The sequence below is a fragment of the Sciurus vulgaris genome, assembly GCF_902686455.1.
Source record: "Sciurus vulgaris genome assembly, chromosome: 17".
NCBI lineage: Eukaryota > Metazoa > Chordata > Mammalia > Rodentia > Sciuridae > Sciurus > Sciurus vulgaris.
Window position 1 is genome coordinate 4054684 of NC_136478.1, and position 27528 is coordinate 4082211.

The 27528-nt window shown below is 49.5% G+C and overlaps 2 protein-coding genes across 3 annotated transcripts in view; both read left to right on the forward strand.

The window, feature by feature from the left end:
- The first annotated feature begins 24 nt into the window (after positions 1 to 24).
- HSDL1 (hydroxysteroid dehydrogenase like 1) lies at positions 25 to 20426 on the forward strand. Of its 2 annotated transcripts, none has more exons than XM_079116948.1 (5): positions 25 to 106; positions 9714 to 9939; positions 10841 to 11286; positions 11476 to 11703; positions 18085 to 20426. In XM_079116948.1, exons 2-5 carry the CDS (start codon positions 9720 to 9722, stop codon positions 18181 to 18183), a joined length of 993 nt encoding a protein of 330 aa, XP_078973074.1. In that variant the 5' UTR covers positions 25 to 106; positions 9714 to 9719; the 3' UTR covers positions 18184 to 20426. The 2 variants fall into 2 exon arrangements, with proteins under 2 accessions (XP_078973074.1, XP_078973075.1); XM_079116949.1 differs by lacking the exon at positions 25 to 106 and adding an exon at positions 390 to 649.
- A 4987-nt stretch (positions 20427 to 25413) lies between these two features.
- MBTPS1 (membrane bound transcription factor peptidase, site 1) overlaps positions 25414 to 27528 on the forward strand; it is a 52253-nt gene continuing 50138 nt past the window's right edge. The window contains exon 1 of the mRNA XM_079116936.1: positions 25414 to 25569. The gene's annotated coding sequence lies outside the window, so the exon portion shown is untranslated. The remainder of the gene's footprint in view (positions 25570 to 27528) is intronic.

The following is a 27528-nucleotide window of genomic DNA, read 5'->3' on the forward strand; positions in this document are numbered from 1 at the left end:
CTCCGCCCCCCGCGCCTGCGCGCGTCACGTGGGGCGCGGCAGCGGAGACGGGGGCGGCGGCCGCGCGGGTCCGGCGGGACGGGCTCCGGAGACTGCGCCGCTGCAGGTACCGCGCCCCGCGGGCCCCCTCGGCCCCTGGGCCCCGGCCCGGCCCTCCTTCGGCCCCCGCCGCGCCCGGTGCCGGCCCTCGCCGCCGCCTCCCGCGGGCCGCCGGGCCCCCGCCCGCCCCGGAGGCGCCGGAGCCGCCCTCCTCGGCGGCGCCTTTATCCCCGTCCCGCGCGGCGCGGCCCGAGCGGGCTCCGCGGCCGCCGCCTCGCCCCACGAGCCTGGGTTCAGAGCTGCCGCGCTCTGCGAACCGGTGCCGCCTCCGCGCCGCGGGAGGGAAGGGCCGGGCGGGCGGGCTGAGCGCGCTCACCTGCGCACCTGCAGCCCCGGGCGGTGGGCTTGCACCTCGCGGCTGCCGGCCTCTGCCGAGCCCCGGGGTCCTGAGAGGCCGCAGTGCCCCTTCTCAACTGGGGATGCAGAGCGTTCTGCCCTCAGGTTGAAGAGGGAATAAAGAGGCCGAGGAAGAAAGCACTTGGGGGCCTTTGCGAAAAGTCAGCTCTCGGAATAGCACAGCCTTGCACAGTAGTCCTGGCCGAGGGCTAAGGTGTGTCGAGCACTTAGGAACAGGCACTCGTTCTAAGTGCTGTTTATATATACCTCATTTAGTTTTGAACATGGTCTTAGGAATTCTTATTCCCCCTCCTTTTTTAAAAACAGTTTTTATTTGCGGTACCGGGGGTTGAACCAGGGTGATGCACGTGCTAGGCAACCCTTTTTTAAAAGAAGTTTTGAGACAGGGTCTCCCAGAGTTACAGAGGGTGGCCTGCCCATCCTCCTGCTTCAGTCTCCGGAATAGCTGGGTTGTACAGGTGTACCCGCTTTGTTATCCCGGTTTTTTACAGATGGCCCAGGAAAGCACGTAGTGATGTAGTTTGATGCCAACACATAGCCGTGGATTCGAACCCAGGGAGTCTCAGTTCTGCCTGTTTTTAATCACTGCAGGAGTATTCCAGGGGCATTAGGGTTGAACAGATTGATGGTGCTTTTTTTTTTTTTTTTTTAGTAGATTTTAAAAATTTAGATAAAATTCATAACAAAGTTACCACTTTGGTCCTTTTAAGTGCGCAGCTGTATAGTTTTTCCTATATTCACAGTACTTTACAACCATCATCTCTAGTTAATTCCAAAACACTTCTATCATCCCCCAAATAAACCCCAGCCCATTGGCAGCCACTCCCCTCGCCCCACCTCTTTCTTTCCATCCCTAATCCAGCCTTTGTCTCCATGGATTTTCCTACTGGGAACCTTTCCTACAAATGGGATCATATAAGATGCAGCCTTTTGTGTCTGTCATCTGCCCCTGGCATTGTGTTTTCATGGCCCATCCACGTCCTACCGTGTTGTTTTTATGGCTGAATACCATCCCTTTGTATGGGTAGGCCGTGGTTGTTTGTTCATCCATCCTTCATTGCTTCACCTTTGGGCTGTTGTGAACAAGGCTGCTGTGAGCACAGGTGCATGTAACGTGAGCAGGATTTTTCATTTGTCTCGGGTACATGCCTAACAGTGAGGTGCAGTTTTTATTTTAATTCCTGTTGCACAGATAGAAATGAAAGTCAGGCATACCAGACTGGGTAAGAATCCTCGTTTTCTACTTCTTGGGTCGCTGCTTTTTCCATCAGCCACACTGTTAGTTCAGTCGAGTATCAGAGAGAGGCAACAGAAAGTAAGGAAATTCTAGCAAATCCTAGTATACCAATAATGTCCTTGTCAAATTGCTGATCCAAAGTTTGAGTTGCTTAAATTTTTTTCTCCTAAAGAGTGAAATTTGAGCTTTGAATACGAGGCAGTATTTGATTCTATTAAATAAATATTGTATTCATAGCAGTGTGCCAGGTGCTGTGGCGTGACATTAAGGATATACGAGATCCCAGCATCCTGGAGGGTTAAAGACTTAAATCTGAAAAGCAGAACTGTAAAACTTAGGAAATTGTATGAGCAACTTTCTTCATTTTCCTTAACCTTTGGGGTTAAGGTGGACGTTCTGAAATAAAACATAATGAGCACAAATCATAAAGGAAAAAGATTGATACATTTGTTTACATACGAAATAAGAGCATTTATCTGAAACATTACAAAGACACAAAACTGTATAAAGGACTTTTATCTAGAATCCATGAGTACTTCTTAGAGTTCTGAGAGGATGGGCAGCACAGCAGAAAAAAGGGTAGAAGATGGGAACAGGTATTTCACGAATTAGGAAAAAAAAAAAAAAAGCATGTAAATTTTAAAGGAATCTCAGCCCTATTAGTAATCAGAGAAATGTAAAAATGAGATACTGCTGACCACTGCTGTGTTGACCAAGGGTGCACCTTGGGTTCCCACCAGTGGCCTTGGAGGAGGCTCATGCTCGCACCCGCCGCTGGCGGTGTGTAATTGGTTGTTTGGAGAGGCACTTGGCAGTGTGTAGGTGTGTGCTTGGATGCCTCCTGCCCCAGCCATTTGACCATGAGGCACGTCCCTTTGAGAACCCTTGCACAGGTGCCCAGGAGACTCATTGCAGCACTGTTCACAAAACCAGTAGAAGAACCCACATGCCATCAGCAGCAGAGTGGACGTGTGCATTGTGGGTGTGTTTCTACGGCACAGCAGTGAAGGTATGATCCCCAGGTGCGAGTTGGATATGGCTCCAGAGCATCCTTGCATGAGAGGTGTAAGCCACTGCCAGCAGTGGGGTTCCTTTCTGTGAAGCTCAGACCAGGCAGTGCTAAACAGTTCCAGCGTTTGAGAATACATGCTTGGGTGTGCAACTGTTAACAAAAATGATGACACAGAGTTTAGGAGAGGCTCCTCTCCAGGGTGGTCAGGGAGGAAGCCTCTGGGGCTCCCCGGATGCTGACTTTGTTATGTAGGCTGCTCCCTATGGGCCTTTCATTTTATTTTTCTTTGACCTGTGCGTAGTAGGTTCTGCACACTTGACTATATTTTTTAAAAAAGTATAAATCACTGGAAAATTGGTTTGAGATGCAGCTCCTGCCTTCTGGAGGCCTGAGCTCTAGTTGGAGAACCTAGATGGAAACAAGTGAGGTGGTAACCTAGCAGCAGGGTGAAGCCAGGAGGCAGCGGAGCTAAGGCCTCTGAGGCTGGTCTCCAGAGCTGAGTGGGGCAGGTGCTCAGCTGGTGCCTGTCATTGCTGAGATTGAGACATCACAGAGGAGGGGACCCCACGGCTGGCCGTGGAAAGGCCAGCAGGACCTGAGTGCTGGGTGCAAGGCAGATTGAGACTCTGGAAAAAAGTAAGGTTTGAGTGGAAATACCTACAGCCCAGGCCTCACTGAGGGTTGGCCCACACATTCCCTGTGCTGCTGATGGAGCCGGGGCCTCCGGGGCTCCCTGTCATCTGGAGGTTGCAGGAATCTCTGAAGAGACTTTGGTTCATGATGCACTTAATGGTTGTCTTAAGAGATGTGCATGGTTTTCAACCTGTCTCTACTGTCCCGAAAGCCAGAATGAGGGTTTCTGTCCTTCCCCTTCATCCATCCGTCTGCCTTCATGTCTTGTGGTAACAGCTCTTCATGAAAGCAGCGACTTCGCACAGATTGATGGCCGCACAGCTCTGGAGGACTGCAGTCCTTATGCACGACACCAAGGTGTCAGCAGGGGTGGATCTTTCCAGGCCTCTGCCCCCTTCAGGAGGCTGCCTGCAGTCCTTGACCAGTGGGGTCCTCTCCATCTTCTAGTCAGAAAGGGAGCACCATGGAACCGTGCTCTGACTTTTGCTTCTGTGGTCACATCACCTTCTTTGATCTCTGTGCCCTGTCTTACAAGGACATATGATTACGCTGGGCCTGCTTGAGTGATCCAGGGGGATTTCCCCATCCCAGGTCCTCTGTCACATCCACCAGTCCCTTTTGCCAGCGTATTTGCCAGGTGTGGGGATGAGGGAGTAGATGCCTCTGGAGGCTGTTATTCTGCTCTCCAGACCCTCATTCCATGTTCTCTGTTTGGCTTTTTCCCATCGTACTTTGTTTTCTTGAAAAACATCTTGACCAGTCTGCTTAGTGTTCTGCCATCCACCCTAGGTCTCATTTGTCCGAACAGCTTGGTGACCCTGTGTTTCAACCAGGACTTCCTGGAACTCCTGATTCCTGGAGGTTTTCTGTTTGACTTCCTTGCCCTTCATGCTGCTGCATCTAGGCAGCGGAGCTGTGGCCAGGGTAGCGTTACAGCTGCAGCAGTGGCGCCTTGCGGAGGTGACTTTGCTCCCTGCAGTTCGATCATAATTTTCCATGGCACTTTGAAACTTGTCTTGTGTCCTTTAGGTTTCTGATGAGTCCAGTCCTGATGGATATTGTGCTGAAAAAGGAGAAAATGCCCTTTTCCCCTGGTTTGGGACAGTTCTGGTTTTGCTGAGTTCACTACTGTTTTACTTTTCTGTAGAGAGAAGAACACAAGCTTTTAAAATCCTCTCCAGTTTATTTTTTGCACCTCTAACATGGTTCGATCGCCTATGTTCAGGGCGGACAGCATGACGATTGGAATACCTACACACTGTTGAGTGACCACTGTCATCGTGTTAGTTAGCATCCATCAGCTCGGTTACCTGTGTGTCTCTGTGTGGTGGACACCCTGAAGACCTACCCTCTGGCATATTTCAGATGTGCAGTGTAGTATTAACTGGTCACTGTGCTATACGTTACATTTCTAGAACTTACTCATAGTGGAAAGTTTGTACCCTTGGACCAGATTTTCCGCATTTCCCCACCCCTAGCCTAGCCTCTTGCATCCATTTTTCTACTCTGTTAAGAAAACAAAGCTTTGTAACAACTTCTTGCAGGTAGATTGTACAGGGATGAGGATTTTACTGAGTTTTATTGTTGTTTTCCAAATGGGTTTCTCTGTTACAGACCCCATCCATTAGGCTGCTGTAACAAAACTGGGTGGCGTCTGTTTCTCAGTTCTGCAGACTGCCAAGTTCAAGATCAAGGTGCTGGCAGGTCAGGCTTCTGTGGAGGCCTGTGCCTCTTAGGTGGTGGTACCTTCTGTGTTTGTCCTTACACAGTGGAGTCCTCCTGACCAGCTGCCTTCCCAAGACCTTGCTTCCTGACACCTGGGGAGTTAGGGCCTACCCCAGGAATGGGGGCAGGTGTACACAAATGTGAAGACGGAGTGTAGACTAACACCTTAAATTTCAGAAATACCAGTCTGGGTGGCTCGTGTCTATAAGTATGTCGGTAGGTAAGCTCTTAGACTTGTGTGATAAACTCCTCTGAAATTGTGTCTTAGTGAGAGGCTGTGAGTTTTGGAATTTAATGGCTCTGGGGGAGGTACTGATTTTTTTCATTAGAAAGGTACTATTTTTCATCATGCGTAGGGTAGGAAAGCACTAGAGGGATGGAGGGACTTGGTAATTTCCTGTTTCCCATTTGTGGCCCATGGTGTCTGAATGGACATTAGAGGTGCAGCCTCAGCCCACCTGTGGCACCAGGGCCCTGCAGATCCCCTCCGGCTAAGTCCTCCCACTTCTGGGTGGCAGAAGGGCATCTCAGGCTGGCCTCTCCCATGCCGTCCATGCTCTGTGCCCACCCTAAGCTGCGGGCACTTTGGGCTCCACTGTCCCAGGCAGCCAGACCTCAGTGCTGCCCTCTCTGGGGCCTGGCCTCCCTGTCCCCTCACCTCCACCCAGGGGTCTCCCCATCCAGGCTCCCCTCCTTCCTCCATGGTTCTCTGCTGGCTGAGCAGTGCTGTTTATCCCTCTTGGTTCCGCATCCCCGGGTAGCGAAAAGTCCTGGCTTATTCCTCACAGTGTCCTCTTTCCTGACACTCGGGGGTCTTCTCCTATGCTGCTCAGGTGTTGTTCCCACACGAGGTCCTCTACAGACCATGAGGAGACTGGGCAGGAAAAGACTCCACCCACAGCTGCAGCCAGAAACTCGGCTGTGCCATGCAAGCCAGCTGTGTCTGCAGAGCTTCTCTGCCAGGGATTGCAGTGGTGCTGGGGGCACAGTAAGATTTGGCTTCTGCTCTGGAGCACAGCCTGCTGGGGGTGGTGCAGAGCCACAGTCCTAGGACAGCATGTGTGCAGAAGGCAAGGGACCCTGCACAGTCCTTTTGCTCCCTCCTCCCTGGACCCCCCACCCACTTACGGCACCAGGTTGCCCCAAAGGCTGCCACCCTTCTTTGCTGCCACGCCTGCCAGGAGATTAGGCATGTGTTGGATAACTGAGCTCGGTTGGGCTAACCAGGAGTTTGGAGTAGAGATGCCAAGTTGGGTTGTGGTCATATGGAAGTTCAGGTGGAAACTGTAGGAACTGAGAAACAGGTGTGCAGAGAGAAGATAGGGGGCTGGTGATGGCAGGGAGAGACAGGTGACGGAAGCAGCTCTCTGTGCTTGTCCCAGGCAGCTGACTGATTGGCTGGCTCCCTGGGCTCTGTCCCTGAGGTTTCCTGGTATGATTTCAGCTCCTTCCCTCCCTCCCCTAACCCCTCACTTTCTCTGTGATACTAGGGATCAAACCCAGGGACTCTACCATGGAGCTATGTTCCCAGCCCTTTTTAGTTTGATCTGCAGGGTCTCCCTAGGTTTGCCAAGCCCATCTTTGAACTTGGGATCCTCCTGTCTCCCTCTCCCCGGTTGCTGGGATTACAGGTGTGTGCCAGCATACCCAGGTAGATTTCCCTCATTCTCCAAGCTAGTTTTGGATGGGTGGTTGTTGCATCGCATGAGCTGAGAAGAAAGGTGCGGGACCAGGAGAGCATGCTTCAGCCGGCCTTGAGGGCAGCTGTCAGCCTCTTACTCTGAGACAAGGCAGTTTGCCTTTGGTAAATATTTTGCTGCCTACTCATGGCATGGGAATTTTTGTGTTTTCTTAATTTTTGAAATCTTTAATGTTCATTTTATATGAAGTATTGCTGGCAGAGCTACAGGAACAAAAGAAAGGACTTGGTTCTTCCTGGTTTTTGTTCACAGCTTGGTTTTAGGAGGACAGCTGCATATTTTCCAGAGACCCAGAACAGGCGGAGAAGGTAAGAGGGACCAGTGGTAGTTGTAGCTAGTGCAGAAACACTGGGAGATACCGGAGCACCTGTGACTAGATATGGGCTTCACAGATGCTCCAGTCCTTCAATGGCTGCAGCCTGAGGCACCCAGAGACCCACCTCCCCTCTCCCTCTGATGTCACTACAACCCTTAGTGCAGGATGTCCTGAGTGTGGCTTTGACTGCAGCCTGTCCATCTCGGTATGATAAGGCATTTGTTTTTTCATTGAAAACTTATTTTTTTGGTACCGTGGATTGAACCCAGGGGCGGTTAACTACTGAGCCACATCCTTAGCCCTTTTAAAATACTTATTTAGAGACAAGGTCTCACCGAGTTAAGTGCCTCGCTAAGTTGCTGAGGCTGGCTTTGAACTCTCCATCCTCCTGCCTCAGCCTCCCCAGCCGCTGGGATTACAGGCATGTGCCAGGGCGCCTGGCGAAACCGTTGTTTTAGCATCATGGATGTACGTCCACTGCTGTTGGAGGAGTAGCTCCAGTGTTCCGAGCAGCTAGGTGCTTTTAGTCGTGGTTTTATTTCTAGCGTCACCACATTTTGAGAGGGCCTAGTGTACAAAGTCGTTATTTCGCATTCACTTTCTACGGGGTCCAGTGCCTGATGACTCATAACCAGAGACACACACGCACTTTAAAAAGGTGATTTCCGGAGCTCCCAGCTTTTAAATTTGATTCTGGTGACTGTACCCTCTGGGCATGTGGTAGTCCTGCTCGCCCCTTCTTCCACTTGGTCTTGCTTGCTTTGTACGTTCGTTGGTTTGTGATTTGGTCTGCACGTTGTATTTATCTGACCGTTTTTCGTCCTTTTATCACAGTGTGATAAAGGGTATTCTGCTTTCTGCTTATTTCATTTTTAGTGCAGGCTTTGGGAGCCGATTCCACTGTAGTGGAGTGGGAGGGACTCGGTCGATCTTCTGAAGTTCATGCCAGGTTTTGCTGCTATTGTGGAGTATTTTCTTCGTGTCAGGTCTTTTTTCCCTTAATGGAATTTCTTTAAGAGGGCCACTCCCAATAGTTTTATATTTATTTTCTGTTTTCTTTCTGAATTGAAATCTTGAGATCATTTTTCTTATATATTACATAAGCTGTATCTGTATGTTTGTGTATATGTGAGCTACCCGTAATTTAATTTTTACTTATTTTTGTGTTTTGGTACTGGGGATTAAATCCAGGAGTGTTCCACCATTGAGCTACGTCCCCAGACCCTCTTTTGTTTTTTTTAAATTTGGAGACAGGGCCTGGCTAAGTTGCCCAGGCTGGCCTTGAACTCTTTCTTTCTCAGCCTCCCAAGTAGCTGGGATAACGGCTGTGCACCACTGTGCTCGAGCTTGTTTAATTTATCTGTGATTTCATTTGGTATTGTGTCCCTCATGAACAGTATGAACAGTGCACAGCGGGACCAGACTGGTGGCTCCTGTGGTGTAGGCCTGGAGGAGCTCAGCTCCTGTGGTCGTGGTGCCCGGCCCTTTGTGTCTGCCCGCCGTCGCCTCTCTGGGGTCTTCTGAGGGCAGGCACACATACCAGATCATACAGCATTCTGTAGACCCTGTTGAAGGGCTGCCTCTTCACAGAGGTACTATTACTCGGTTTGTCTCTGAGTACTTAGCCTCTGTCACATTATGCAGAACCTAGTGCTCAGGAAATGCCCATTTCGTGTCCATGTGATGGAGTTGCACTGGTCTTCTCTCAGTGTCACTGTGCCGGTCAAGTTAGTAAGCTGGAGGGGAATTCGCTCTGCGGTCACGTCAAAGCTGCTGCGTCAAGTTTGGGAGGTGTCCCTTTGATTTCAGTGTGCATTTCTAATTCATGTCAAGGTCTATGAAAGCTTGTCTGTCTCTAGGGGATTGTACGCCCCTGGAGACCAAGGTCAGGTCCTAACACTGCCTGTGTTTCTTCTACTTTATCTCTATCTGGGTGACGGTCCTTTGCACTTGCTGCCTGAACGGAGAAGGAGATCAACACACCTCCTGGCCGTCATGGGAATTTAAATCTGTGCCTTTTATTATGTTAGATTAGGAATCTTTGTAGGGTACAGAATACTGTGTTTATCTCTGTCCTCAAGAATGGACAGGTATTTTAGGAGAAACCTGTTATCTTGTGGTAGTTATTTAGGTTATTTAGATTAACTTCCTTCGAAGGAGAGATCTTTTTTTTTTTTTTTTTTTTTTTTTTTTTTAATTGGGATTGAACTCGGGGACACTCATCTCCAGGCCTATTTTGTATTTTATTTAGAGACAGGGTCTCACTGACTTGCTTAGCTTTTTGCCCTTGCTGAGGCTGGCTTTGAACTCATGATCCTCCTGCCTCAGCTTCCAGAACTGCTGGGATTACAGGTGTGTGCCACTGCACCAGGCGGAAGGAGAGATCTTTATAAGCCATAGATGCTAAATAATGAGCTTGTTAATTGGCTGGGGCCCTGGCTGTGTGTTTTGGGGAAGCTGCTGTGATTTAGGTGAGAATTGTCAGGATCTGGCGTCTGCTCAGGTCTGTCTTCACTCAGGTGTTGCTGTTCCTTTACCTTTTTCAGCAGAGAACCCCTCTCTCTCTCTCTCTCTCTCTCTCTCTCTCTCTCTCTCTCTCTCTCTCTCTCTCTCTCTCTCTCTTCTGCCCTGCAGGTTGCCATGGCTGCCGTGGACAGCTTCTACCTCTTGTACAGGGAGATCGCCAGGTCTTGTAATTGCTACATGGAAGCGCTGGCTTTGGTCGGAGCCTGGTACACGGCCAGGAAGAGCATCACCGTCATCTGTGATTTCTACAGCCTGGTCAGGCTGCACTTCATCCCTCGCCTGGGAAGCAGGGCAGATCTGACCAAGCAGTACGGAAGATGGGCCGTCGTCAGTGGTAACCTGATTTAAAACCTAGCAGTCTTTTCTGTTTAGGGTCTTTTTAAGTCAGATGCTTTACTCCAGCGGGTATTGAATTTAATGTGATGTTTTTGTGGGAACATGCTGATAAGAAAATCTTAGGATTCCTGATCTGATTATGTTCATGTGTTCTGTTTTTCTTTTCTTGGGTACTTGGGATTGAGCCCAGGGGTGCTTTACCACTGAGTCACATCCCTAGCCCTTTTTATTTTTAATTTTGAGACAGGGTCTTGTTAGGTTGCTGAGGGCCTCACTAAGTTGCTGAGGTTGGGTTTGGACTTGGAATCCTCCCGTCTCATCCTCCTGAGCCACTGGGATTACAGGCATGTGCCACTGTGCTGGGCTGTTCATGTCTTCCCTTCTGCCTCATCATAGGAGGAACTGGCTCTGTGGCTTATATCCCTTTGGCCACCCCGACCCCTGCTCCCCACACCCACCCACCACCAGTCCAAGGCCTGCTCCAGCCCTGCTCTCTCTCTCTCTCTCTCTCTTTTTTTTTTTGCTTTTTCCAACTTGTCCTTAGAGATGGTCACCACTTTCAGAAATACTTTGCCTGTTTTGAATTTTATTTTAACTTATCGTGTCCCAGAAAAGTACCTCCTGGCACCCGTACAAGCCAGATGGGCGTTTGGACACAAGTGCTGCTGTGTTTCCCAGCACAGTGTGAAGCGCCGCCTCGTCAGTCTGCGGGTGCCTGGAGAGCCATCAGCACGCATCATTCACATGGTTGAATCAGCATTGGCCTTGACTGACAGATACTAGGACGCACTGTGTTTTTAGTATGACTTTCTCTCTGATTAAACCTGGCAGTGGGGTAGTTGAAATTCATTTCAGAAGACGCTGAATAGCATGCTCCTGTTTCCTGGCTTGCATTGTAGGTGCAACAGATGGGATTGGGAAAGCCTACGCTGAAGAGTTAGCAAGCCGAGGTCTCAACATTATCCTGATGAGTCGGAATGAAGAGAAGCTGCGGACGGTTGCCAAAGACATAGTTGACACCTACAAAGTGGAAACAGATATTATAGTTGTGGACTTCAGCAGGGGCCGTGAGATCTATGTTCCAATTGCAGAAGCCCTGAAAGACAGAGACATTGGCATCTTGGTAAATAACGTGGGTGTGTTTTATCCCTATCCCCAGTATTTTACTCAGGTCTCTGAGGACAAGCTCTGGGACATCATAAATGTGAACATTGCCGCTGCTAGTTTGATGATCCACATAGTGTTACCAGGAATGGTGGAGAGAAAGAAAGGTGCCATCGTCACCATCTCCTCTGGCTCTTGCTGCAAACCCACTCCCCAGCTGGCTGCGTTTTCTGCTTCTAAGGTCAGGCTCACTGGAAATGAAATCCTAACTTTATTAGTAAATGTCAGGTCTGACTTGTTGAGCACTCTGTCAGCAGCTCATGTTTGGGTATGCTGTATTTTTTCCTGAAATGGTGTCTTTTTTGTCCTACATTTTCTTTCAAGTTCCTCCCACCCCCACATTAAAAGTCTTCTCCCTCCCTCTTAACAGGCTTACTTAGACCACTTCAGCCGAGCATTGCAGTACGAGTATGCCTCCAAAGGAATCTTCGTGCAGAGTCTCATCCCGTTCTATGTGGCCACCAACATGGCTGCACCGAGCAGCTTTCTGCACAGATGCCCGTGGTTGGTGCCTTCACCAAAAGTATATGCACATCATGCTGTCTCTACCCTGGGGATTTCAAAAAGGACCACAGGATACTGGTCCCACTCTATTCAGGTAGCAGTGTGCTTTCAGTTCTTAGAATTGGGTGAATCTGATTGAAGCCTCATGCAGAAGGAGGATAGTTGTAAATTCTGATTCTTAAAACTTCACATTTAAAATAAGATTTTGGTTAAGAGTATTAAGAATTTTCAAAACTTTAATTGGGTGACACCTGAACATGCTGCTTTAGTTTGCATGGAAGGAATATAATAATACTAATTATTTATATGGGAATTGAGAGTAAAGATTCTAGCCAGGCGTGATGGCACACACATGTAATCCCAGCTGCTTGGGAGGCTGAGGCAGGAGGATCAAGTGTTCAAAGCCAGCCTCAGCAACTTAGTGAAGTCCTTAGCAACTTGTCAGGACCCTGTCTCAAAATAAAATATTAAACAGTCTGGGGATGTGGCTAAGTGGTTAAGTGCCCTTGGGATCAATCCCCAGTACCAAAAATAAATAAATAAATAAATAAATAAACCACCACAAAAAAGATTCTAGTAATGTTGGGTGGTTGGGGGCATGCTTGTAATCCCAGCTACTTGGGAAGTTGAGGCAGGAACATCACAAGTTTAAGGCTAGTCTGGGTAATTTAGCAGACCCTGTTGCAAAAAACTTAAAAAGAAAAAAAAATCTGGTGATGGAGCTTAGTGGTAGAGGGCTTGCCTACTGTACCTGAGGCTCTGGGTTCAATACCCAATGTTGAAAAAAATTTTTGTAGTAATACTAGGAGGGTTACCTCTAAGTGAACAGTTAATCCAAGGCAAAACCACCAGGTAGGTCTGTACTCATACGACCACTGTGGCAGTAGTGTCACGGTATATTCCTAAACTCATTTGTTTTAGCATAGAATTTTTTAAAAAAGTTTGTTACTTAGACATGACAAAGATTTAGGTCTTTTAGGACTATTTTAATTTTGTTAAATATTGTAAGTTGTGATTCTAAATATAGAGGAAATAACTCAATGATTTATAATAATAAATCTGTATTTCATTATTTGGCATAGAAAATAGGTGTGAGCTGGGTGTGGTGGTGCGCACATGTAATCTCAGCCACTAAGTAAGCTGAGGCATGAGGATCATAAGTTTGAGATCAGCCTCAACAACTTTGTGAAACCTTCAGCAATTTACGTAGCCCCTATCTCAACACAAAAAAATAGAAAGGACTGGGGATGCAGCTCAGAAGTAAAGCACCCTTGGGTTCAATCCCCAGTATTAAAAAAAAAAAAAAAAAAAAAAAAAAAAGAAATACTTGGAGTTTTCTTAATTACCAAACACATATTTTTGGGACTGTTTTCATAAAGATTATTAGACTTATCACTACAAGTTAATTATTTTTATTATTTGTATTATTAGACTTACTACTCAAATAATTGTATATTATATTAACAGTTAATTTTCACTTTTCTCAAAATATGTGGCCAAAGGTTTCTTTTTTAAAAAAGCCATTTATTACCAGGTGGGGTGAGGCATGGATGTGAGCCCAGTGGCTATCTGGGGCTGAGGCAGGAGGATGGCAGTTGGAGGCTAGCCTGGGCAACGTGGCAAGGCCCTGTCTTAAAAAGAAAGCAGAAAGCAGTGCCTGGGGTATGACCAGGGCAGGTCCTTGGGTTCAGTCCCGAGTGCCACACAAAAAGCAGCAGTTTGTCCAAGGGTGGTGTCCAGGTCCTAGTTACTTGTGAACGGTGCAGACACCCAAGCAATAGCTGAGGACCGCTGACCTTGGTGCTCTCTACAAGTGAGGTGGTGTGAGTCTGGGCTCAGGCGCAGTGTGCACAACACTACAGTTTTATTTTTCTCCACATTTTTTTATTGGTGCCTTACAGTTGAAGCACCTATGTTTTAATTACAACTATATTAACATTGATAAACTTTTCTCAACAATGTTTTTCTGTCAAGACATTCTGTGAAGCTAATTTAATTCCTAGAGTACTTTTCTGTACAGACTTGTTAAAATGTTCCATTTTTCCTTTTTCAGTTTTATTTTACTGAAATTATTTTCAACATTATCAATTTTTTTTCCAGTTTTACAATAGAAATTTAACTTGTCAGTCACTTTTTCGTCCAAAACACACTTCACTGGTAGGTTTTGCCGCTGTAACTTTTCTGTAGTTATTATTTTCTGAATGTAGTTCACCCAAGTCACAAAGATCTACATTTTATCTTGATTTTGATACTGCCGTTTATCAGTTACCTTGTCGAGTCCTGCTTCCGCAGAGAAGCACGCCAAGTCAAGTGTAGAGTAGAAAGTGAGAAGTTTTATTAAAGGATCGAAAAACAGACTTCTCCCACCCAGAGGCGGAGCTGTGGGATGAGGAAGCCTTGTCCTTTATGCTAAAGTTCCTTGGTTCTCCTGCATTCTTCTCCCTTCTCTTGTTCATTTCCCCCCATGCTGCAAAGTGACTGGGAGATGTGGGTGGAGTGGCCAGGGGGTGAGCAGGAGGGCTGGAAGGGCCAAGGTACAGTGCTCGCCAGGAAGGGAGCAGCAGTGCAGAGATGGTGGTGATACTCTCTGTCCGCTCAGGAGTTGTTTCATTATCAACCTTTATGGGAGGGGTGGTATCCAAGGGCTCTGGAGACATGAGCATTCCAATCTCCCAGGGGCGTTTCCAACTTCTGGGATCCAAACTGGCCTCCATTTCCTCAATTCTACACTAACTGCCCATCTTTAATTCTGACTTCAGTTTCAATCCTGTCACTCTTTAGTCTGTAAGAAACAAATGGTGTAATGTTTTGTGTGTGCTGTTTAGCTCAGTTTGCCTTCTACGTTGTGAATTAAGTAGGGGTGCTGCTCTGTATTTGTCGGTGGCTGAGAGGAGGAGGTCAGTGAGGGATGTGGGTGCTGGGCTGGTTGGCACCTGCATTAGCAGTACCATTAGCATTAGCATTCCCCTTCTCAGCTTGGAATAGATGGAATGTGAAGGGTTCAAGGCCTGGGCTTTAAAAAGCCAGCAATGCCCTGGGCCAGATAGTGAGCACTGGGGGGTGGGTCAGGTTCCAGAAGTGGAGGGATGGTGGGGAGGGTGGGGGCAGGAGCTGGTGGGAGCTGTGTGCATGCTGGTTTCACAGATCCTGGGGAGCATTTCAGAGAAGATGGGAGGTCTGGTGGGAGAGTTTTGCTTGAGATGCGGCTTGCAGGTCAGTAGCAGGTGGCTGCAGTGACACTGTGGGAGTGGGTGACGTCACCTTAAAGAGCAGTTTGGTGAGAGTCTCAGGGTCTCCAGCATGGTGGGGGTGGGGGGAGGGTGGAGCAAGGAGGCCAGCAGGGGGATGTGGGGAAGCCAGGTGGGGACTGTCAGAGGTCACAGTGGGGTCCCAGTCCAGCTGGTCAGGGCAGTGCTAAGGTGCACCTCTCAGGGAAGCTCAGCCTGCGGAGTGTAGGGTTCCAGCTCAGGTTACTTGGGCTCTTTTCCATCCTGTCTATTCCTTGCTTCCTGAAGCCCCACCTGTTTAGGCTCTGGGGAAGGCGTGGCATCTGCAGTTTGATTGCTAACGAAGACTTCCAAGTAGTCCTGTGTGCACATTTACTACTGACCTCCTCCTCTTGGGGTCCCCAAGACTTCCTGAACAGTATTGCTTCAGAGGCTGCCCCGCTTGCTTCAGGAGCTGCCATTGGTTTTCTTTGCACAGGAGCACCAGACAGACTGGTCAGGACCCCAGAGATGGATCAGCCTTAAGGAGCCTGAGACCCACCCCACCTGCCTCCAGTTCCCCTCGGCTCAGTTCAGGTGCTCTTTCGTGCAGATCCCAGTGTAGAGACTGTGGTATTGCTTCCCTGTAACTTGTCAGCTGAAGGATCAGTGGGTGGACCTTGTAGTTTAATCTGTCAGTACCCCGGGGATTGAGTCCTCTCCTTTTCCACTGGCTCCCCACCCTGCTGCCCAGGGTGTTCATACCTACTAGGGACCGCCAGAAGAGAGAGAGAAACAGAATGGAGGGCTGCGACTGTGGGTCAGTGGTGAGTGCTTGCCTAGGACTCATGAGGCCTGGGTTCGACCCTCAGCACCACATACAAATAAATAAAATAAAGGTATCGTGCCCATCTACAATTTAAAAAAAAATAAAACAACAACAAAGAACAGAATGGAAAGGAGAAGAAATGGGAGGCCAAAATAATAGTATTTTTCTCCCCGACTCTCAGGCCCATGCTCCTTGGAGGAGGGCCCACCCCTTTTAGCTTTCATTTTGGGAAGAAGTCTCCCCCAGCCCAGGAGCAGCCCTTCCTGCTGTCCTTGCACCTTAAGGCTCTCTAAGCAGCATGAAGAATGTCTGTGTTGTTGTAAGTGAAAATTTATGACCCAGACTAATAAAGGGAGATGTGTTGGTCCTGGGTCTTTTTCTTGTGCCAGTGGAGTCTCCTTGGGAATGGGCAGAACATACCTTGGTGCTGTTCCTTGAAGTAGACACGGGCCAGGGGTGAAGGAAGAGGCAGATTTTTAGATGCTGATCCCTCCCCACTAAGCAGGCACTGAAGACACAAAAACTGCCTTGACCAAGGGCTTCGATGACCGAGGCTGACCGGGGGAGTCTTGTGGGACTCCTGTACAGCGTCCTTCTGAGGGTCTGCTACAGGGCTCCTTTACGTTCTGGGATCTGGATTGTTTTGCTTCAGGGCGCAGGCTCCCAGGAGGGGACCAGGCCCTGGCCCGCACAATTTTGGCTCTTTAAAGAGGACATAGGAGTTGTCATTCCTTTCCCAGAATGTTCCCTCTGGCTGCAGACCCGCTTTCTGGGCTCTGTGCAGCCTGCTAGGGACAGCTGCAGCTCCAGGACCAGCATCAGGTAGTGACATGGGGACTCGCCCTCATTCAGTGTGGCCTGCTGGGTCATCTGAAGGCTAGTGAACAGGGCCCTTCCTTGTTTGGTGTGGCCTCCCTGGAGGTGCAGAGTAACCTGGCCATTTATTGAGAAGAGGGTCAGTGACTTGTAGTCCCATACATCAGTTCTCTTCAAGGCTGGGATATTAGTACCAACCAGGGGCCTATCCCGTCTCTCTTCCTTAATATCCAAGCCATTAGGACTTTCTTGCAGTCTTGAACAAATCTGTCATGCATGATTTTTCTATCTCAGCACCACTGGCATTTGGAGTAAGTATTTCCTGGTTTTGGGGAACCATGTTGTGCATTATAGGCTGTTGAGTGACATCCCTGGACTCCATGAGATACCAGTAGAACTCACTGCTGGTGTGACCATCAAAAACATTTCCAGACATTGCCATCTGTCTTCTGGGTTGAGACCTTTGGAACAGAATGGTCTCCCTCCTGTTCCCTAAGCCCTCTTGTCTCACCCCAGAGACCCTTCCAAAGTCCTGGTGTTTCTCAGTTTCTTGTTTAAATTTGCTCCACCACCACCCCCAGCTTGGTTTTCTCATATGATGGCCACATATGCATCTGTCTATTCCAACTGACTTTTATTGCTCTAGTGACTTGGCGTCTTTACCCTGAACGTGTCTTTTATGCTACATGAAGTGAAAATGCTTCGTTACAGATCCAGGTGGTGCTGCTTGTGGTGGCTCCTCCCACAGAAACACCATGTCCCAGACACAAGTGTTGGGGGAAAGAAAGTGGCCCAAGGACGAAGAGGGAGCTCGGCTCACGGTCGGCTTCCCCTCTCCGGGGCTAGAGGGCCACAGGCACAGGAGAGGAATTACGAGGGGCAGGGATGGGCTGCCAAGGGAGGAGGGTCGGGTCTCTGCTGGGAGAGGCTTCCAGGGATGCGGTGCCGCGCTTTGTCTTTCCTGCTCTGGTGTTTCCCTCACAGTGGCTGGTAGGGGTCTTTGACCTCAAGGTGGGTGGGTGCAGGAAGACTAGGCAAGTCCAGGTCAAGTTAGCCGTGGATTACAGCTCTGGACGAGACAGAGTGACCAACATGTCCACATGCAGAACCGAGTAGCATCTGACCCCAAGGCTACGGTGAGGAAGGGAACAGACGCAATAGGAAGGCAGAGATGCCAGGCCTCTTCATCCCAGGCTGGCCACCGGGCCACCTGCAGGCCCGAGACAGGAGTCGGTGTCTTCAGCAGAAGCAGCTTTCAGGTCCCCAGGGAGTAACGTAGGCCACTGTTATGAGAGCCCACACGTCAGAGGCGTGACCACAGCAAAGCCAGCCGGAGACTCGGTGCATTGCCCGGCTGCATGACCTCGGAGATGAGCTGCCTTGAGCCACTTCAGAGCAGGGAAGCTGGAGGGCGTACATGGGGTTTTCCTTGTAACAGTGAGGGTGTCTAGAGTCTGGGGAATACCTTCTGCAGAGGTAGGTGTTCGTGTAGAAGTGCCCATGGGCTTTCTCCTTTGCTGTGTTGGTGGTTGGCAGATTAAATTGTGCTGATCTGTGCTCCAGTTTCTTCAGTGTTGATGGTTTGGGACTCTGACCTTATAACCCTTTTTCTCTTTGTTTTTAGTTTCTTTTTGCACAGTATATGCCCGAGTGGCTCTGGGTGTGGGGAGCAAATATTCTCAACCGCTCGTTACGCAAGGAGGCCTTAGCCTGCAAAGCCTGAGTCCCCACCGTTGGTCAAGTTCTGCCAGCTTGTGGTAGCCGACAGTATTCCGACATTTGGAAACATGTTTCGTTTATCTGATATATTTTCTTTTTGACTGATTATCAACGTGCTCTTGATTCATCGTTTGCAAGGCACACTGTTGCAGAGCCTGTGAGGAACCTCCAGGACCACGTGGACGTGCAGAGCAAAGAAGCACCGAGGTGTGAGAACTGGGAAGACACCTGAGGGGGGCCTTTGCTCCAGGCTGTTGGAGAGTGGTGTCGACTTTGGAGCCACGGCAGCCTAACACCTGTGATAGACTTGCCAGCTCTTAGACTTCAGATGTGGTGTTTAAGGGAATACCCTATTTTCCTTTTACACATGGCACACAGTCTTGGTTTTGAAATGTTCACTAGGAAGACTATTGTAAAGTGTTATTTTGTAACTGAGATCACTGGTGTTAGCTTAGGAGTCTGTGGTTGGGCTGCCAGAGAGCAGAGATGCTGTTCTTCAGGAGGCCTCGCTGAAGAACCCTGTGTGCTGTGCTGCGCTGTGCTGTGTGTGTCTGAGCAGCTTTACGTGTGGTTAAGTTATAAAGAGCCTCGTCAGGGTGAGGTATGGTGAAGCTTCACGGGGCGTTAAAGACCTAGGCTCTTCTTTTTCAAACTGGATAAGGCTGACGGGTTTTGTGCTGTGGGTTTGCCTTGTCTGATGCTGCTTCCTCCATGACAATTGTGTTTTTCCAGTTCTGGGGTGAGTACAGTCCTAGATTTGGATATCTAATGGGTAACCTTCAGTCATTAGCTTTTGATTTGTAATTGTGGGTAAGTAGTGATTTCTTAACCTAGGATCCATTTTATAACTGAAATTTAGCCCTTTAGAGCTTGTTATAGCTGGTTTTCATACACTTTTCTATGTAATATGATTCCATTCCAGTAGTAGTATTGATATAACATCAAGTATTATTATGGAATAGTACTTAAAATATGAACAAATTATGTGTGTGATATGATGTATTTGTTGAAATAATGTTAGAAGCTCATTTTTGGTCCATGTAATGAATTTATGCATTATTGTGACTACTTTTATTGGTGTAATGATAATCATGCACAAACCCCACAATAGGGATTAGCATTGAAATCTACAGTGAGATGTCTTTAATTAAGATCCTATAAAGCCAGCCATTTTTGTGGGTCACATATCTAGCACTCAATTTATGTAAGTTGCTATATGAATATGGTAAAACATGGATTTAAAATATAGAGCTTAATATCATGGCATTGCAGAAGCTGGTCAGTTAGTTACAGGCCAGGACTGGTGTGGAGTTGTCCTGTTGTGAGGCAGGCTTCCACAGTGAGCCTAAGCACACTTGAGTGTTGAACACACGTTTTTGCCTGTGACATTGCTGGCAGCATTTCCAGATGTGACATGGACTCAGAAGATCAGTGGCTAAGTTCCAAAGCTCTTCCACTCCTAAATCATGTCTTCGAAACACAAGATGTGGAGACCTCTGCACTTACAGGCACTGCACGGCAAAGGTGCTGGTGGGGTGGCTGGGATCCTTCTGACTTCATGCCACACTGAGGGCATCGTGGGACGTGTGGTCAGCCGCAGCAGCTCTCTGTGGCCGCATTGTCAGATGGTTCTGTGTAAGGCTCTGTGGCCCAGTGCTCTCAGGCTTACCCATCAGGTGTGGAGGCGCCGCGTGATGAGAACCGGCAAATGCACCTGGCCAGCAGTGCTCTAAGTTCTACGGGCAGGACGTAGCTAGACACGCTGACTGGTGCGGACATGGCGCAGCCGTCCACAGCTGCAGGGAAAGAGCAAGACGAGCATTTCCTTCAGTTCTCTAGCTTTCGTAGAATACCACCTCCTCAAAAAGACCGTTTTAGAGTTGATTGGGTCACTGTGGATGGGGTCTTTGGTTAAGAACGTGGGGTATCTGAACCTTTGAAACTTGGTCTATGAATTGGAAATGTAACAATAAAAGCAGTTGCTCTGTCTCCTCTGGAAGAGCTTTTGCTGCAAGTGTTTCTAATCTGGTTGGTTGGAAAGAGTTTCTTTTTCCTTGTAGAAATGATTACCAAAAATAAAATACAAAAGAGGGCTGGGGATGGGGCTCAATGGTCGAGTAACCCTGGATTCAATCCCCAGTACCCACCCCCCAAAAAAAAATTAACCTGTGAACACCTGTGGTCATACTCCCTAAAAGCTGAAGCTTCAGGAACAGAATGGTATAACTGCCAAGGAAGCTTCTGAAGTGACCAGCGATTTTTCGACTCCTGTCCCGATGGTTGAGGAGGATGGAGATGGGTTGAACGCTGCATTTGCAGTGTGCAGATGGTGGGCAGTTTGCCAGGAGCCATTTCAGGCCAGTAGTGGGGCTGAAGGATGCTGGCGGCCAGAGAGTGGGGAGAAAAGGGAAGAGAGCTAACAGACAATTCTGACATCAAATCTTGTTACATTTGGGAACCAGAGGGTTAGGTGGTATGTGGTCAGTTGTGACTGTGTTCCAGGACGGTTTCCAGACTCCACGATTGCCTCTTCTCAGTACAGTTCCACACTTAAGACAGTTCAGCGCACGGTTTCTTGACTTCACAGTGGTGTGAGTGCTAGATGCTCTGCTGGAAGCTGCGTCTTGAGCGTGCCCTCCCCAAGTTGGGCAGCGGCAGGGCTGCAACTCGTGGCCAGCTGTGCCATCATTCGGTCACCATTCACAGTCATCCCCTGGATCTGGGTGGGATTGGCCCAGGACCCCTGCGGTGCCCAAACCTTCGAAGCTCATGCCTCTCATATGAAATGGTGTAGTACTGCATATAGCTGACGCCTACTGTATACTTTCAATCATCTCTGGGTCTCTTGTGTGTAAATGTCACGTGACTGGTTGTTACACTGTATTGTCGGGGAAGAATGACAAGGAAATAAATGTCTTGACAAGTTCAGTACAGTGTTTTATTCCCCCAGCTCTTCAGTCCAGGGCTGGCTGAGTGACCTCAGACGTGGAGGGTGGCTGTAGGTCAGGCCTTGCTGTGCCTGAGGGTCCTGAGCACTTTCGAGGCAGCCAGGCCAACCCCTGTTGTTCAGGCTGTGTCTCCTGAATGCATTGGATATGTTCACTTTATGGTAGCTTACAGGGCTGTGACCCCACTGTGAGGCAGGGAGCACGTGTTGGCTTGGCTGACATTCTTCGTTCTGAAGATTCACGTGTTTTAATTTGTTCAAAGCAAGGAAGGGACGTTCTAAGTTCAGCAGGACCATTCTGCAGCGTGGTGGGCTGAGGGAACCAGAAGAGACTTTGGAACCTACACCCCCACGTGCAAATATAATTTTAAGAGGAACTACCTGCAAGGGGGCCTCGGGCTGGGGGCATGTTACAGAAATAGCAGTGGGAGCTAACTGGTGCAGGCCCAGGTGCTGGGGAGCCAGGAGGGCACCAGGTGGAGGCCGAGCTCTGCAGTGTGTCCAGATGTGGCGTGGGCAGCTCCTCAAGGCAGCTCAGGAGGTGCTTCACAAGTCCTGCTTCTTAACGTAGGTCACGGCAGCATCTGGGCACAGCGCAAGTTTGGTACAGTCCTGGGGGAAGTTGGTCTGTATGGTGCCCTTGCTCAGGGTGGGATGGGGCCATTGCAGCTGTGGGGCCAGTTCAGACAGGGCGGTGAAGCTGCCTCATGTCCTGGGTGCATTGTGGAAGTTCTCCCCACCACCGCCCCGTGCTGGGGATTGAACCCAGGGCCTTGTGCTTGTGAGACAAGCACTCTACTAACTGAGCTATCTCCCCAGCCCAGGAAGTTCTTAAGGAGGCCATCATCAAGCAGTTTGAATGGAATCCAGCAAGGCAGGACTGGGTGCTGTCACCCTCCGCATATGCAGACGCCACTGCTGCAGTGGAGGTAAGGCCCGGTGAGCCACTCGAGCACCTCCATGCTGTTGCTCACAGCTGATACCCAGGCCACACAGGTCCCAGGAATCCACCCACCTGTCGGCCCAGAGGACAGGATGTAGGCCTGAGTTGCATCCACCTCCTGCCTGCTCTTTTGTCAGCTGCCCTTGCTCTGAGGTCTTGGCAGCACTGAGATTGTGTAGCTGCTATAGCCTGGCACCTCATTTGTCTCCAGAACCCCTGGCTCCTCTTTTTCCTGAGATGCCCAGAGATGGGGGTTTCCATCCCTTTATTAAGAACCTTGAGAGCAATTGAAAACCTCAGGGGAGTGGTAAGGCCCCTGGGGGGAGGTGGGCAGGGAGGAAGCTGGGAGTAAAGCTCATCCTTAAACACCTCGTGCATGGTCCTGCAGGCAGGGGATCCGTATAGGGCATGCTCAGGATGAGGAGAGACATAGGGTTGATGAACTTGCCACAGCTGTGTTCACTCTTCATGCGGAAGGTGGGCCCTTTTAGGCAAGAGGCTTCAGAAGCTGCCACTTCCCAGGTATACCTGGTGTACCCAGTGGACTTCACAGCTGTCTCAAAACTGCCCTTGCTGACTCAGCTCCTCAGAAGCAAGGTGATTGGAGACCCACACAGTCTTCCTCTGCTCCCTGTTTTGTTAGACCTTGCTTGTCAACCCAAATCCGGTTTTCACTTCCAGATCCTTGTTTAGGAAGTTTGCCCAGCTTGAGGTTTTGGTGAGTAACTCATACTTGGTGCATGGAATAGCACCAAGGACGACCTGCCACAAGCAGCAGGCTCAGTGGGTGCGTAGGTGCTTTCCTCCTCTCGGGCAGCTCCAGGAGACCTCTGTAGGCACGGCCTCAGCACCACCGACATGAAGTTGTCCTGAAAATGTCCTGGAAGGCTACAGCCTGCTGGTGGCATGGATGCATGGGGACTGTATTCATGGGCATCCTCTGATGCCACCTGAGCTGCACTTAGGCACACTCGTGCCCTCAACACCTCCTTGGTGTCTGTGTCGAGATTTTGAAGCTCATGGTCACAGCTACCCTTGTTGGAAAAAAAAAACAAAAGCAAAAAAACCCTTGCACATACTGCTGCTGGCTGTGCGGGTCTACTAGGACCCCTGGGATCTTCTGTGCTTGTGGAGTAGATTGGAATGGTGCAGCTGCCAGGGCCTGAGAGCTGCAACTTGGGAACACAGGCTTTCCTGATTCACCTGCTGCTTGCACTATTAACTCCTACTCTTTAAGATAACATTGAGCTGGAATAAAGATCTACCTTCCCCTGGAATTGGGAATGCTTTGTTTCTACATGAAGCATGACTTGAAAAAGTTATCTTAGAATCTGCAGTGGTGGAGAACCACTGGTGATGGACCAGGATCTTTTGGGTCTCAGTTCTTGGTTATCTCTAAGTGACTTTTCTGCCCATGCCCCAGCCCCCTTCACTTTATAGGCTTTCTCAGGAACTGGAGCATTAGCGTCTTGCTCTGCTTTGGGGCTTCTCTGTCACATGTCAAGATGTTTGCATCTCACTAGTACCCTAGTTCTGAACAACTGGCTTGTATTCAATGGTGTCATGACTACAGGACTGTTCAGAGAACCCTAGCCAAGATGAATTTACCCCAGGTTAGAACAGAATGACAAGGACAGGGTTAAGATCAAATGCATGACATGGTGGCAGAAGGAAGTGCTTTGAAGATTTGCAAACGAAAGAAGAATCAAGAATTCTCGGAAATAAAATTGAATAAGCTGACTCTCCAAAGAACTTGAGTCCACATTTATCAAATCATACGTGAGCCAAGCACTTTGTGTGTGTTTTGCTCAACCCTCATAAGATAGGTTTCAGTATCCCTGCTTTTTGAGTGAGGAAGCTGGGGTACAGAGAGGTTAAACATGCTCACAATTACAAAGCTGATGCCAGAGGTGGGACATGGTGTTTTGTAATTCTGTATTTATCCATTATATTAAGTCAGTGTGATTAAATCCTGCTTAAGGGAAGATGAAGTGCTTGTCATATTGGTGTCATTCAGCTTTCCGATAGTGCAGTGGAAGGTTCAAAAAAGATCTGCCATAGTTTTATATGACTATATTAATAGATATGAAAAATGAAAAAATCCCCAAGATAAGGAAAAGGGAGTGAACAAGAAGGCCACGCAGTGAAGCCTTTGTCTCCCAAGACAGATGTTTTCCAGGTGCTGGCTGCAGATGGGGAGGAGGTGTTTCATCACTCCTAAAGTAGCAGTCTCTAGGAGGCATTAATCTTCAAAGTAAATCTTCTCCAGACACTGCCCACAGACCCCCTACCCAAAAAGTTCAAATTCCTGAGCCCAAGGAAACTGATATGCTCACTAGACCACCCCTCAAAATAAATAAACCCAGGCCCTTTCTTTGTTCAGTGGCACATTTTCCACCAGGAAAGTGGGTCCACTAGTGCCATCCCTCCCTGCGTCCCCTGTTTCCGTGTGAAATTTTGTTCCTGAATAAACAGCTGAGATGATTGATGAGGTTTGGGGCGGTTCACTTCTTTTGGTGCTAACACAATAGCACGTGGTTACCCATTAGCACTGCCTGAACATGCTCGCAGTCCTTCAGGTGTGCCCAGTACCTAGAGTGAGCTGTTTCAACTTTTAGATGGAAAATGATGTGTCTTCCTAGTGTAAGTTTACTGAAGTTTAGCAGGTAAACGTCAGTGTTTTACACATGGATCCTGGTTTCTTAAAGAAAGAAAAGGTAAGGGCTGGGGAGATAGCTCAGTCGGAAGAGCGCTTGCCTTGCAAGCATAAGGCTCTGGGTTCGATCCCCAGCACCGGTAAACATCTGGCATTCCTGAAGCCCTTCTCCCGAGTCCTGTTTCTCCAGGCACAGACGGCCCTGGCAGCAGTGTGTGCGGGGCTATCAGGAGGCTGTAAAGGTTTGAAGAGACTGCGTCCATGGGACTTGAAGGTTTGCACGTCTGGGTATCAGCAATCAATCACCTGCTCGCATCCCAGTTTCCACACCCGTGAGATAAAGCTGTCCAAAGCAGGTGCCCAGAGGTGACACGAGGCGACAGAAATGGGTCCTCTAGCTCTGGAGAGGCAGGGCGGTGAGCTTGCCTGGATGTGGACACTCGCGGGAAGCGATAGCGCAGGAGTTTTAGGCGCGCTGATGGCAGGAGCTGGGGAAACGGAGCTCTTTCCCCCAGGTCCGCAGCTGTCGAGCCAGGGCTTCCTTGGCTGCTCCACCGCCTCCAGCGCTCGCAGGTCGTTGAGAGTTGACAGCCCCGGACCCCGGGCCGCAAGTGTCGCGAGACTTCGGCCCACATTCCGCCCGGCCCGCGGACCTGTGTCCAGAGCGCGCACGCAGGCCCCGGGCGCGCGGGCACGCGGGGCGCGCAGGCCGTCGGGACGTCGCTCCCAGCCGCGGCCTCGCGAGAGTTGCGAGTAAACAGCCCCGAATGGAGAGCCGAGGAGTGTCCGCCGCGGAGGCGCCGTCACCCTGGGCCGGTCGGCCCCGAGCTTGAGGCGGCCCCAGGTACGTCCGCCGTACGCGCCCGGCCGCCGTCCCTCCTGCCCTGCCGCGCCCGAAACCCGAGGCCCTGGGCTTCCCGCGTCCCGCCCGCCCGCACTGCGGCGGGACGCGCCGGCCGGGCCGCCAGGCCCCCAGGCCCCGGCCGCCTTGCTCCCCGCCGCCAGGCCCCGGCCGCCCTGCTCCCCGCCGCCAGGCCCCGGCCACCCTGCTTCCCGGCCACCCTGCTTCCCGGCCGCCAGGCCCCGGCCACCCTGCTTCCCGGCCGCCCCGCTTTCCGGCCACCCTGCTCCCAAGACCCGCACTGCCCCCAAGCCCCGGCCACCCTGCTCCTCGGCCGCCCTGCTGCCCGGCCTCTACGGCTCCCCAGCCGCCCTGCTCCTGGTCCCTGCCGCCCTCCGGCGCGGCTGCCTGCCGTTTGCTGGCGTGCCAGTTCGCTGTTTCTTTATGCGAAATACATAAAGCAGCGAAACGATGCGCCCCCCAGACACCGCCCAGTGAGTTCCAGGGGGCTTCCAGGGAGCCGCTGGCGTCAGACCTTGCGGTGTTGCACGAGAAGCCCGTGGGCGCGCGGGGCGCTGGAGAGTGGTTCACTCTCAGAAAAGGAGCGCCTTTCGCACCCGTAGGACCCTACAGTCTTGATTTGCGAGGCATGGTCGTGCCGCCTGAGACGGCTGTAGATCATTGGCATCATTCTTACTAAGATGTTTACCCCTTGTTTTAGGCAAAGCCCTTGAGAATCTTTGCCTGTTTGTCTATGCAAATTAGGTTAATGGTTTGTATTACTTTAGATGTTGAGTGACACTTCCAGATGTCAGAGTGGAGTAAGACCTGCTTTCTGGAGACTTGTCCTTTTGTGCATGCTAGTACCTTTCTGACTCCTGGGACTCAGTTTACATGCAACATTTCTTCCCCTCAATTTTTTATTTTGCAGAACTTTTTATTAATATTTATTTTTTAAATGTAAGAGCTTCATTTTGATAAAACTACCGTCCACAAATTCACCTGTTTGAAGTGTACTATTAAGTGGTTTTAGTAAACGTGCAGAGTTGTGCAATCATCACACCAGACCACTTTTAGAACATTTTTGTCACCCCAAGAAGATACCCCTTTGTAGTCAATACTCATTCCATCTCCAGTTCCAAGCAATCACTCATCTGCTTCACTTTCCTAGATTTGCCTTTTCTGAGTCTTTAGGAGTCATGATGTGTGGCCATGTGTATGGCTTCTTAGCTGATGTGTTCACCATTTGTCTTTGTGGTAGCATGAATAGGTGCTTCACTCCTTTTCTTGGCTGAATGGTATTCCATTGTATAGACAGCCCACATTTTGTTTCTTTAATTCCATGCAGAATACTTTTTACAAATAAATTTTATTTTATGCTCCAGTGTGTGATGCACATGACAGCAGACCTGTTTATTGGGGGCAAGAGCTGGTGTTTGAGCCCCACCTTTGCCATTAGTTCTTTCCTGCATCCCAAACACCCTTGGTGGTGAAGAGTTGGTGGCTTCTGTTTGGAAGGTGAGTTCTAGTGCAGTGCTGGCTGGGCCTTCACTGCCCCTGGGGAGTTTGTCATTTCCTTCAAATTCATGTCTTTGATCTTATTTTTCAAAACTATTGGTGGTGGATAGTTCTTGGACTGCTGTTGTTTTTGGTGGCAGCCACTGTAAATGGCACAAATAATTAGAATTAAAAAACTAGAAAGACTGAAGGCAAAGGCAGACTGCACCTCTCCCACAGTGTTTGTAGTGGGTTCTCTGGGAGGTAGACAGTTTGTCTCTGCACCCAGGGAGTTGAGATAGTGGTTTCAGTTTATTAGAAACTCCTGACCACTCCAGCTGTTGGTGCTCTGGCCTTCCATTGGAGTTTGAGTAGGGGATGGTCTTTTTCAGTGTTGCCTGAAGCAGATTAAGGAGGTAATAAAGACAAATCAATTTATTTCTTGTGGCCTAATCTGTTTTGACA